Source organism: Poecilia mexicana, unplaced genomic scaffold, assembly GCF_051168715.1.
Source record: "Poecilia mexicana isolate PSO_F unplaced genomic scaffold, ASM5116871v1 scaffold_14, whole genome shotgun sequence".
NCBI classification, from domain to species: Eukaryota; Metazoa; Chordata; class Actinopteri; order Cyprinodontiformes; family Poeciliidae; genus Poecilia; species Poecilia mexicana.
Genome location: NW_028263383.1, coordinates 2,731,953 through 2,745,555, shown reverse-complemented (window position 1 = coordinate 2,745,555; position 13,603 = coordinate 2,731,953). Strand labels below are relative to the sequence as shown.

At 38.7% G+C, this 13,603-nt stretch overlaps 1 protein-coding gene across 1 annotated transcript; it reads right to left on the bottom strand.

Annotated features, from left to right (window-relative positions):
- Positions 1-4,706: 4,706 nt before the first annotated feature.
- LOC106915734 (sorting nexin-19-like) lies at positions 4,707-12,093 on the bottom strand. Its single transcript, XM_014983543.2, has 11 exons — positions 10,573-12,093; positions 9,671-9,809; positions 9,485-9,585; positions 9,301-9,420; positions 9,089-9,207; positions 8,905-8,992; positions 8,660-8,810; positions 7,511-7,634; positions 6,925-7,109; positions 6,747-6,834; positions 4,707-6,602 (listed from the first exon to the last, which is right to left on the bottom strand). The coding sequence occupies exons 1-11, from the start codon at positions 12,067-12,069 to the stop codon at positions 6,473-6,475; spliced, it is 2,742 nt and encodes a 913-aa protein (XP_014839029.2). The 5' UTR covers positions 12,070-12,093; the 3' UTR covers positions 4,707-6,472.
- Between the last annotated feature and the right edge of the window lie 1,510 nt (positions 12,094-13,603).

Here is a 13,603-nt window from a genome sequence, read left to right as displayed (position 1 = left end):
TTGAACCTAAACAAAGAGCCATTACCTGTTAACAATCTCAGTGATGTTTGTCCGGTTTCCTAATGTGAGGGAACACATTTTTGTGTCGTTAGCTTATGTCAGACATCTGGACAGCTTTGTGGAAGCCAGTAGTTAGTTTGTGATGTTTTCTTTTTGCTCCATCTAAAGAAACTCTGAGTTTATAGCTCACACTTGTAATAAGTAACAGAAACCTTGTAAATTGGCCTGCAGGGTTATGTGTGGTTGGTAAACATATGCCAACTCGTACTTTACTTTGACTTCAGAGGGAAACATATTTCCACGGGCTTTTAAAGTTTGTATATTTTGTATATTTTTAAATCTTGAGATATTTTTAAAGGCAAATTCAAACCGGGGTTCCTAGAAAGGTTTGAATTTCCAGAATTTCACCATCAATGAGATGCATTTTGAATACAATATGTGTACCCAGTTGAAGTACCAAGTAAATATTTACAGATAAATCTTGAGCAAGAGCTAACACAGACAACCAGAAGGGAGAAATGCTGATTATTAGACTCAGACAGAGCCAAGTTGTAGGGATTAGAACGGCAACTCTTTCTTCTATGAAGTCACCCACTTCAGCCTAGCAAAAAAAAATAAAAAATAATAAAAAGGTTTAGCAAATTTTATTTTCCTCCTTGTTTATGTCCAACTAATTATTTTCAGTTGTGGTTTGTTGTTGTTTTTTGTGGTGAGACTCGGTGAAGTTATTACTGTCACCTTCAGCTGGCTTCCCAGCACACATAAAAAGGCCATCTGTTTTTTTTTTTAACGATGAGGCATTATGAGGACAGCACTTAAATACATTAACCGCCATAGATGTCTCTTCTTAATTATCCTATCACAGATTGCTGTATCCTAAATCCACTGAGGAGCAGCGGTCGGTCTTTATAACCATCAACTCTCCAAACAAACTCAGTGTTTACATCCATGTATCTTTGCAACTTTACTGTTTTTTTGTGGTAACTAATTGTAAATATTTTTAAAGAACTATTTTGTATCTATGTTGAAATTTTACCCTTGCCATACAGTATTTTAATTCTTTTTTTCATTTGTTTGTTTATATGGATATATATTATGCATTCTGTCTTTGTGTGAGCCTATTTACTGTGCTTGCCTGTCACTGTCCTGCTGTTATACAGGAAATTCTCCATTGTGGGAAAATAAATGACATTTCTATTCTATTCTATCTCAGGACCAAGCTCAATGTTTTCCTAAATTTATTGCTTTTGGTCAACAAAATCACCCCAGTGGCCGTAAAGGTGAACATTTTATAAATTAGTTTGTTAAATAGTTTCTGATATGAAAATGTTGGGGTAACTGTAGGCTATGTTATGCTGGCAACATATAAATAATAAAAGCTGGAGGAAATGTTTCGGTGATACTGACTATCGATAATGAAGTATTAAGTTTAGCACTATCTCACATGTGACCCATGAGATGGGATCCTCAAATATGTGACAATTTATATAATTGATTTAGTGAAAAACATTTATGTGCATTTGGGAAATAAAAAATAGCTGGACCTTGTCATAATGTGTTAAATATTTTGCTGTTCTTGTGTGAAAATATAATCAAGTGAAAGTTTGTGTTTCTTTTTTCAGTTCTGTTCTGCTACCAGTGATACAGCCATCAGATCGGTTAAGCATATCTAGCATCCTAATACACGACTATTTCCTTAACAAAAAGGTAAAATCACAAACAGTTGCATCATTTCTGCAAAAAGTCTCAAACAGTGAAAGGAATGAGATTCCTAAGCTGGTTTTACACCAGAGGTGGTTTTAGACACCCAAACAAACTGTGAAGTAGTTTAACATTTGAAAATGTTCTGTTATGGATTTTAGAATATGTCTAACCAGAAGTAAGGAATCTTCCACCACTTTCCTGCTGCTGATCTGTTGAAGATTTTACAAGGACTCTGTGTACTCATGAAACCTTGAGAAAATTAGGAGAGCATATTAGGACTATAAAAGCAGTGATTAAGACAATTTGGAAAGTACAAGCATCTGCTCTGTAGCCTGTTGTGCTAGTGAATTAGATGATGTGCTTCGGCCAAGAGGTGCTGCTTAGTACTCTTGATTGATTGTTTAAATAATTGATTGATTCTTATATTGCATTCTAGCTTTAATGATTCTGAAACATATAGCTTTGACTTGACCAGACTTTAGCAGGCGTTTGCAGGAACAAAGTCTGTTTTGATTTTTTTCCCTCCTATGATTTTAAATATTACTAACATGGTATTTTATACAATTGTATACATTAATAAAAGTTAAAATGATGTATCACAGTGAGGTGGATTATTTTTGTTGCATTTTTGGGTACATAGTTATAATTTGAGTAGAGATGCACGATATATCAGCACCAGCATCGGTATCGGCTGATATTAGTCATTTTTAACATATCGATATCAGCCCAATAAAAAACTGGGCCAATATGAGCAATCAATATTTATTTTTTATCCGTTTCTACCTGTTTTTCTCCCAAACTTGTCAAAACAGTAGTGAAATATATATAATATTGGTAAATATCGGTTATCAGCCATAACAGCGATAGTAATATCACATATCGATATCGGCCCAATTTTTTCATACTCCTGCATTCCTAAATTTGAGTATTCATTTTTAATCATTTGGTTATTTTAAACCAGTGCCACAGGCTCAAACTTAACTTGCTGTGATCTATCTGTCCATTATTGATTGTCTTGTTGTTGCAGGGTCGAGGGGGGACAGACTCTTCATCTGAACAAACAATAATGTCACTAACACAAACCTAAAGTTTTACTCCACGTGTTCAAAGCTTTGACTTTGAAGCCTGTGGTTTGCCATTTTATTTCCCTGGCCTTTTAAATAAATATTCAAATTCATTTGCCCAAAAGTCATAAAAAGAAACATTTAGCAAACCTCATTGAATAGTTGTGATCTGGATTTAATCAAACTTTTCTTCGTTTTGCATAACTAAATGTAATCTCATTTAGAAAGTCTATTCCAGGGTCTCTGGCTCCACAAAGTTCCAGTTCTTTCAAAAATCTGGAGGGGATTTCTGACAGCTCATTTAAGTTGGAGACACAGATCAGTGCAATTTTTAAACCAGTTTTGCCAAAGTGAAACCTAATCTGCTCCTCAAGGACCTGGAAGAAATAGTCCAATAATTTATCCAATTTACACTAGACTTTTGTAGTACACTGTTTGTTCATCTAGAAGAGTTTTTTTTGTCCTTTCCACGTTTTTTGGAATGCAATTGCTCCTTTTTAAATTGGTTTGAAAAAGGGCATAAACTCTGATGCTGTACCTTGTTTACTGGCTCCCCAACTGTTTTTTTAAGGTTTTATTGGCTGTAGGAGCCTTTATTTGAGAGTGATTAGACAGGAAAGTGGATAATGATAGAGGGGGAGACACGCAGCAAAGGTCATCAGGCCAGGACTCGAACCTAAACAGCCACGTCGAGGACTGAGGCCTCCATATGGGGTTATGCTTTACCCTTCGCCACCACAGCACACTCCCTGTTTTTAAGTTTAAGTTCTTGCTGAAACCCTGAAAAATAAAACATGCGATTGACCAAACTTTCACAGCAGCTTCTCTGATTCTGTGGTTTTGCTTTTCTAATTCACATTGCTTAGACTGGAGAAAGGTTTTAATCCCTGCTGTAGAGTTATATTCTCTCAGCAGCTTTTCTTCAAGGAGATCAATGCTTCATAAGATCATATATGTTACATTTTGATCAATTTTTTTAGTCAAATAGCCAATCAACTAAAAACTAGTCAGATTAGTCATGCTCTAATATAATTGTCTCAAACCAAACATCTCAGTTTTCCATGTTTTCCTATTCAGGAAGGTGGTAAAGAAGTCATTTTGTTTCAAACGTAATTTAGAAATGTTGACTATAAACTGGTTGTGCTTCGTTGAAAGGATAACTCACATTTGCAATAAGTGCGCTACATGCTTCTTGAACAGACTTCACTTTAAGATCAACCAAACTTTTGTTACTTTTAAATTCACCAGCCACTTTATTAGAGCCACCTGTCCAATGATAGCATTATAGTAGAAAACACATAAGACACCATAAATACCAGTCACATGGTACAGAGTCAATCCATTTGGGCAGACGGGCTGAATGTAATCTGAAGTTCAAGTAGACGCCCAGAATATGGAAAAAGGGGATTTTCCTGAATTTGAACAGGGCATGTTAATGTCATATGAGCTGATCTACTGCAGGTTTTCCACACATAACCATCTCATGTTCACACAAAATAGTCAGACGACAAAAAGGCAGCACCAGTCCCAAAAAACACTTATTACAACCAGTTGTATGCAGAATGCCTTTCCCTAAATGCACAAAATATTTAACGTTTTGCAGCAGAAGACATCACTTTCATGAAAAGAAAAAAAAAAGAGTTTTAAATCACACAGGCTCACAATTAAAACCAGATTGAAAAAGACATTATATGTGTGAAAAGGCTTTTCTAGTCCAATGAATCTGTAACATTCAGATGGCGGAGTCAGATTTTGGCATAAATAAGATGAAAGCATGAATCTGGCCCAACTCGTATCAATGCATTGCACAATATGTGTAATTTTTTTTTTCGTTGTTGCAACTCACTTTGTGTCAGTCAGTTGCAAAATATTAAGAGCATGCAGTGTGACAGTAGTGACCACACAAATTGATCAACAGTGACTGAAAGGGAAAACGCATTAATTTAAACCATATTTATTGTGTTATGTGTTGAGCTTAAGTTGTTAGGCTTTAAAACAACATTTTGTGCCCTGTCAGATGAAGTTAGACCGACACATGGAAGCAGTTCACAGATGCTGGGGATTTTGGCCTCCTTTCTTAATCTACCACTAGAGTCGAACGTAAAAGAAATATTTGCACTGCTGTTTCATAAATCATTCAGTTAAAGTGTTAATCTGATCACCATCAAAGAAATTTGTTGTGAAGAAGAGGGGTTTTTCGGGGGGTGTGAAGCAGGGGGGGGGGACCGAAAGATCTTAGACATTTTGGCTGGACACATTTTACTGATTAAATTTTAATCAGAGATTTTACATCAATCATTAATTGTGAACATGTCTAAGAGTTCAACTTAAGGTCTAAATAATGTATTCATACAAAGACATTCTGGGGAAAAGCTGACTAGACTTTAGGGTAAAGCTTCAACTTAAAATATTTCTTTGAGAACCTTGATCAAATTTTAAACAATGTGATGCAACCATGTGGATAATGGTTGTATTATAAAGCAGGATTATCTTTGAAGTAGCATGACAAATATACATAAAAACTAAATTATCCATCTGGAAAAACAACAGAAAATCTTTATGACAGCTATGGATGTAAGAGGGAAAAAATGCATGAACCCAGAAATGATCATCCAGAGTAAAAAACAACTGTCTTTTGAATCAAAAGACAAAACAAATACTTAATTTCAATTAATGTATTCACCAGAGTTGAATGCCACGTTTGTGGTCTTTTGCCAACACCGCTAGTGTCTCAAACACTTAAATGCTGGATGTTAATACTTGGTATAAAGTCATTTATCCAGCAGCACTCAGTGTTCTCTTCACAAGGCTGGAACATACAGAAAAAATCTTTGAACAATCCTCTTTGCACGGACTCTCTTATTCTTTCTACTTTTTAGTTCACACAGTCACATATAGTTTTTGGGTCTTGGGAATGAGAAGGCCTGGAGAAACATTGCTTTTGTCCTGTTGACCATTTCTATCTTCACTAATCAATACACTGGGATGCCAACTCATCCTTAACTGTGAAAGAAAAAACAAATCTGTTGAAGTTGCAACTCACAGATAAGTTGCTTTTGTCTTTTTGTCCCTCATGCAACCCCCATTGTAATGCCACCCTGGGTAACTGCCTGTATGACCCATAAAAAACACAATGATGATCCAGAAACAGGCCCACAGCATCACACATCCTGCACCAAAGTGGGAATGAACAGCTTTTCCATACTTTGTTTCACAGTGAATTCACCTGGAGTCTTGAAAACAAAGTATTCATGCAGATGTAGTGCACATATTTGACATGCACTTAAACTTGTAGCTTTAAAAATTAAACCACAATACAAACAGAAAAATATTCCAACTTTATGGGAAACACCATAGATAAAAACACATGAAAGAAAGAAGAAGAAGCAAGAAAAAGAGCACAAATTTGTATTTATCAAACTTTTCAAGTATTCACAACATAGCTGGTCCAACTTGCAGGTTAAGCGAGCTAAATATACAAATGAGATTATTTCTCTCTTCTGAGCTACTGTCTGAAAGCATTTCTTCTGTCTTTATATCACTGCATACTTACATTTTATTATCCTCTGCAGTAACACCTGCTGCACCATGACTCCATGGCGATTGTACACGATAGACTTTATGACCTTGTTATATTCATCAGACAACTATAATGTGCACTGAGCATCAAATGGCTACATTTCTCAGTGTGTCCCAGATGTTTATCAGATATGTTGACTGTTTCTCTCCGTGTCTTTAGTCAGGCTCTGCAGCAGAGATCTCTGAAAGGTCACATCGCTGGACTCAGGGATCAGAAACTCCAGCAGCAGGTCACAGATGCTGTAGATCAAATGCCTGCAGACAAGAACACAATCACTGACAAATGTCAAGAGCCTCTAAGAGACGTAAATACATGAATCAGACCTCCATTAACACATTTTGTTCAATTCCTCTGGTTATTAAACCAGCAGAATCACGGTGCTTTCCGAAATGACTTACTTGTTTATCTGATAGTCCTGTAAAGACTCCAGCATGGTCTCCAAGCTCAGTCTGTACTTCTCGCTTCCCAACATATCAGCTATTAGCTCTGTCACGGCATCAAAAGAAAAACTCAGTTCACGTTGAGACACCTTTCAATTCACAACGGGTAAATTTAAACCCTGAAGCTGCTACGGACCAGGAAGCAGCTGCATCAGGCAGTTCAGACATTGATCCTTGGTTTCCTTTTTTTCAGCAGCACTTCGTTCAGGCCGGGGTTGAGCAGGCAGCGTCCCACCGGGCCACACAGCTTCTTGCAGGACCTGGAGGTAAATCACCCAGCAGGGGGCGCTGGTTAGGCGGGCAGCGCCTATGTCCAGCCATCTGGAATGGAAATGGGATAGTTTAGATTTTTATATTAAGTGTGGGCATTTTGGTCAATTTATCAGTCAAACTCTGATATAAACAAGCACAAATCTGGGATCCTGATGAATTGTTGCCAAAAATAAAAAGAAAGCCACACCCAAATATAAAGATTAAGACAGGAAAGTCCTGGTTCTTCTATGTACTGCGTGTTTAGAGTCTCTGATAAACATGTTGGACACAACTAAAACAGTTTTCAAAAACAATTTTTACAGCTTCCCACATCTAGATGTGAAGATAAGAGAAACAAAAAAAAAATGCTTGGAAAATGCATCTGTTGCCATTTATTTATATGTTTGAAGTGTTGTTTGTATTTACTATGAAAAATCAGACGAAAAAAAAACAAAAAAAACAACAACTACCTTTCAATGAAGGTACCAAAGAGAAGTCTGATGGCCTTCTGGATGTTCTCTGTGCAGAGCCAGCTCCAGTGATCCTTCATCAGCAGGCACAAAATGTTCAAAGCAACATCTGCCACAGCTGTGTCTGCGGTGGACACAAATACGCACCGGATAAATCATGTCAACACAGCGACTTAAAAACGTTTGATATTAATGGTTCGGACACTACAACGCAACTAGGTCAGGTTTGGCCACGCGACGGAGTTCTAGCGCACCCTAGTGGAGAGACTAAGTCACTGCAGGTTAATGCTGCGCTACAGTACAGATAAAGCTACAGTCTTGCAAAAGTATTCATTGTCGTTTTTCACATTTTTTTTGTCAGATTGCAAACACTTTGATTTATTTTATTGGAATGTTAGATGATGCGCAAAGTGAAAGATAATTTTATACTGGAAGGAAATAATTGCAACTGTTACTTGAATAAAAATGTGTAAAGTGTGGCATGCTTTCAGATAGAGCTCACATTATGTCATTACTCCTGGATAACTCCTGTCTTCAGAAGTAAACTAATTAATTCAGTTAAATTCAGTTTATTTATATTGCGCCAATTCACAACAAATATTCTCCTGAGGCACTTTGCAAAAATAATTTTAAAAATTATAAGTAGAGTCCATGTTCTTAAGGGTTTAATGCTCCTTTTTTTGCAAAATAGCCCAGGCTCAGTATGATTAAATGGAGAACACATTTCAACAAAAAGTCCTGCAAAAGAAGGAATTGGATTCAGGCCTGGACTGTGACTGGGTCATCCCACAACATAAATATAAACTAATTCCCTGTAGCTTTTTACCTCCCAGCAGCACAGTAAAGTATTTTCCCACAGCTCTATTGAGCTCCATCAACCTTACCATCTACTCTGACCGGCTTCAATTACTCTCCTGTAGCACGATGTGTTCACAGTGATCGAGGAAAGTTAGTTTTCCACCATTTTCTGGCTTAAAAATGCCAAAAAGTGCACTCATTTCACCAGAGAACATTCGTGTACACGTTTGCTGTGTTTTCCACGACTCTCAGCAAACTTTAAACATACTCTTCATGGTTTACTTCAACAAAGGCTTATTAGAGGAGCAGAGATCTGAATATTTTTGCAGGGCACTGTATCATTATCCCAACCTGTCCCATGAGTTTTCCCTGATATCTTCTTGTCTTTAGCTTTCAGCTCGTAGCTCGGCTTGACTGTTTCTGTCATGTTTGGCCCACCAATAAGCCTTTCCTGCTCTCTGACGAAGTTCTCCAAGCCACACAGTGACATGCCATTGAGCACCTGAACAGTCACAACAAATGGAGGAACATGTCAGCTCTGTCTGATTTCTGCCTGGAGCACACGTTTTACAAATGTGTTCAGTGTGTTATCTCACAGAGCTGCCTTCACTGAAGCAGTATGTCACTTTAGGATGGAGATCTGGAATATTGAGCGATGGAGAAACTTTACTTGGGAAAAGCCTCCTGAGGCCCGACATAAAGAAACAAACAGAATAACGTTTCATATATATCTTTTCAAAGGCATGACTGCACAGAGTACTGACCAAACAGGGCTGTCACCTGTACTTTCTGTAGTCCATTGTTCTTCCGTCAGTATCACCCTCAATGTCTTCGGTTGGACTGAAAAGCTCAGGATGAGGGAATGCTGTCCTCAGAGTATCTAAAGCGTTTTCCATCATCTTCGGTCGCAAGTTTAAGAAGTTAAACAGTACAAGACATAATCAAGGTTTGCGATACTCTAAATCTGACTCCTTCCGTCTGTTTTTAGCTACCTTATCAATTCTTGACTTTGTTAATGGCTTTCTTCCAAAATACGTGCAAACGTCTGAGTTGATGGCCAGGAACTCCTGCACGTCTTCACTGTTGGCCGTCTCAGGAATGCTGTTTAATTGCTGCAAAAAACATGAGCACATAAAATATACCGCCTTGCATTTAAGACCTACGTCTTCAACATGCCTTCAGGAAGGTATCCAGCTGGCTTTTACGAGCTTCAAGCTTCTCGCTGTCCTGGCTGCCAAAAGGAAGGTCAGGAAATATTTTCTTTGGGCCTTTGACATCTGAAAAGCATTCCATTTATAGATAAAGATGCACTCTCAATGGAATAATAAGATTTACTTGACGTGAAAGTAATTCGTCATTCACTTCGGATTAGTTTCCTGAGCTCCGGCTTCTCCTCCAAGCGTGCTTGCAGGTTGAGGAACTCGCTGTATCTGCGGTTAACAGAGTGACCCACTGCCAGTGGTGCAGCGGCTGTGCAGTCACCATCAGCCACCGTCTCAAACTGTAAAAAAAAAAAAAAAACGTGGGTTTTAGTTTTGATTTGGTCATATAAACGTAAAACTGCATGGCTAACAAATAGACACACACACACACACACACACACACCTGTACATAAAAGTATGTTGTAAAAACTAGCTTAGCTTTGATTAGAGTAAGAATTTGTTAAACTTTTGATCATGTCAGACAACTATAAAGATCATTTTGTATCAGGAGTTACATAAGTCTTTTTTTTAAATCTTGTACTGGTAATGGGAGAGTAAGATTAAGCATGTGGTTTTCTTAAAGATTAAAATGATTAATAATGTGGTTAAAGATTATTTTTCCTGAAACCTTTAATTTGAGCTAAAATAATCTTTCTGTTGTTATACAGTTTGACATTTTCCCTCTTGATCTTTTCTAATTAGACAAGAAATAACCTGTTACCAGATCCAAGATGAAATTAAAGTTTCAAAACTGGACTTTGTTTATCTTGCTGGTCTTGTCCTAAATTTGCCTGAATAAAGATATTAAAAATGTCCATTTGTACAAACAAAAGCCCAACTTCCCCAACAATGACTCAATAGCATGTTGACGTCCATAAGATATTTTATTCTATTTGCACATTGATGCAATTTAGAGCTGGGATGTCGTTCTAATCAATATTTTAAACCATTATAATGTACACTGATCAAATAAAGTCTCCAGTTAAGGATCTCCAGTCATTATCATCATAGTAATAGTTCAGAAAATCTAATATAAATTCATCAAACAGTAAGTAAAAGCACCTGGAGAGTGTAGAGTGTGTATGGATGTGTGCCGGTGCTCCGTTGCTCCTTCACATTGACTGTGCCAGAAATGTGAATGTTCTGGACTCTGAATGGCGTCATAGTCGGGCCGCTGGACAGGTCGAAGCTGTACGTGGTCAGGCAAAGCTTTTTTGGGGGGCAAACTGGGGATTTGTCCTGCGCAATGCCAGCTGGCCACAGGGAGTGTTTGGGCTCAACCACCTTCGATCCAAAATTTCTCAGAGGTCGAAAACAACCGCAGGCTTCTTCATCGTTTACGGGGAGAAGGTTGCAGAGGTTGGTGGTGGGAGCGCAGTCGCAAACACTTCCTGTCAGGTTATCGTCTGAGTCCGAATGGATAAGTGGGTCTGCAGAAATGGTTTTGCTCTCCGATGACTGTTTATACTGGCCCGATGTGAGCGAGCAGCAGTTCATCTTGGACGGTGTGTTGAAGCCTGCGTGGTAGCTGGACATTCGGCTGGGAGACGTCAGGCTGACCAGGCTGCTTTGAGACGAGTCCGTCCCAGAGATCGCACTCTGGCTCTGAGGCTCATCTAAATCAACAGAGGTGTTCTTGGAGCTGAAATCGGTCTGATCTGACACAGACAGTGACTTGCAAGTAGTCCATGACTCCTCATGTTCATGACATTTATACAGTGCATCAACAGAGGGGTCATCCACGCTAATATCCTGCGATTCTCTGGATTTGGTGAATATGTCCACGATGGTCTGATTGAGCCAGTCGGGATCGGAAACCCTGCCTATCAACGGCAACAGCACATTGCAGGTGATGAGCTCTGTCACCATGTAACCTCCGGTCCTCGTTTCCATCTGAGGGTATGGGACCAGAACATGCAACACAAGTTTAACCAAAGCTCTGGCGTAGTTGAGCTCAGCGGTGGAACTGCTCACGGCTGGATGAGGAGACTCGACTTTACTGTAGAGCTGCCACAGGCCGCTGCTCTCCTTCTGCGCCGACTGGATCTGCCTGACAGTCATGTAGCTCTGCAGGTGGCAGCCATACAGCTCCAACAGCCGCTGAACCAGGGCTTTCCTGTCCACTCGCCGCGCACGCTCCTTCAGTTCCATCACAGACTCCAGCATCGAGTGACGCACGGCTCGTTCAAACTCTCCTTCCACCTCAGGAAGCAGGGTGCGGTACCACGAAGACACGAAGTCACGTACTGCCTTGTGGACCGCACAGTGGATCTCATGGTTCAGCCTCCACTCATGCTCAGGGGAACACAGAGGAGGGTTAACTTTCCCCAGGGGTAAAAAATGCTCCAGATGTAGGAAGCTGTTAGCGTCCAGGGCAGCTCGGGACCCGAGCCAACCACCAAGAACCACCAGGAGGCTGGTGAAGACGCAGAGCAGCCACACATTCACCAGCAGATGGAACAGGATGAGCCATGCCAGTATGGCGCCAAAACCCAGGAGCCTCCGCTGGCCGAATAACTCCAACAAAGTCCAGTGAGCGGAGCTCTTTGAAGAGGGCATCACAAAAATATGGAAGATGACGTCCTGTGAAAAACAAAGATACGCTAATTAAAAAAAACACACATTAAAGGGAAATTTGCTAAAATTAGATGCAAAGCGGAGGTATGTAGGTAAGTCACTACAGTGAGAGAGATTTTTTCAAAAATAACTTTAAAATACATGATTACACATCATTTTAATTTAGCAATCAGTTGATTGATGTGGTCGATTGATGCCAAATTAGAGGAGTATGTGCCTGTAGAAAAGACGGCTTCTAATGCGTTGAGGAATGTAAAGATGCTGTGTGGAAAACAATAAAAGAGCCTGTGTTTAAGGATCAGCGGGGATTCTTCGACATCGACATGAGATTCCTCCGGATTACAGCACAGATTTGTCATTCCTGATGTGGACTTGGTTAAAATTAAATACTTCTTTGTTCACTGAAGTCTGTCTCAACAGAGTATTTTCTCACGTCGACAGGGGGCCAGGAGGACCAAACTAAAATAAATTGCATTCATAAATTTTGTAGATTTATCTACTTTTTTAAAAAAAACTGTAACTTTGAAATATAAAATAGTAAAAAAAAAATAAGTGAAACTGTAAATTCAAGTTTAATTCAAGGTAAGAAAGTAATTGAGAAAGTAAATCCAGTATCGTAGTTTTAAGTTAATTTTTAAGCTAAAATATTTATCATTTAAAATTTTCCATCTGTTCCAGTCAGTTATTTATTGCATGCATGAATAATCCATCAATAATTAATTCCAGGTTAACATTGCTCAATTGTCTGTATTTGCATCCGTCTTATAAACATTTCTCAAAGTTTACTTTTTGTGTACATCTACAGTTCAGTATTTATGAAATATTGGCTGCTGCAAAGTTTAAAGTCACTCAGTCAATATAAATATTAGAATCGCTCGTAGGTCAGTACACTGGTCGGATAAACTAGATCGAGGGTGTTAAAACAACTCGCTGCTAAACTGTAGAGCATTATTTTAAAACTAATCGCAATGTAGAACATGAAATATAATGTTGTGACTGCAAAATATAGGACTACAGTACCTGATATGTGACTGGGTCTATATTAGCTGGGAAACCGTCCTGCTTCTCCTCCTGAAGCTTTCTGGACTCGCTTTAATCCTACAGCAAAGATTATCTGGATTGAAAGCTGCTGCCCATATGGACAGCTGACTGCCTGAGAGAAGCTGCTGATACTTCACTTAGCTGTTTATGCACATAATAAAACAACCAATTCATCCAAGGATGGAAAAAAATACATTTTCATATCAAGCAAATATCTGAGTTTGAAATACTGTAAATATCTGGTCATTTAGATCATTAGTAAGTTACTAAATTCTGCAAAAAATAAAATAAATAAATAAATAATAAAAAAAAAACAGATGTAAAAGGTTGATGAGTTGTAGCCTCCATCTGTTCACCAATTTAAAAAGGTCTGGCACCCTGTTGTTGCTTGAAAACACAGCTAACCAAGCGTATCCTAAAAAGACAACACACACAAGATCAACTGTGACTCTGAACATAGAAAATGCAGAAACCT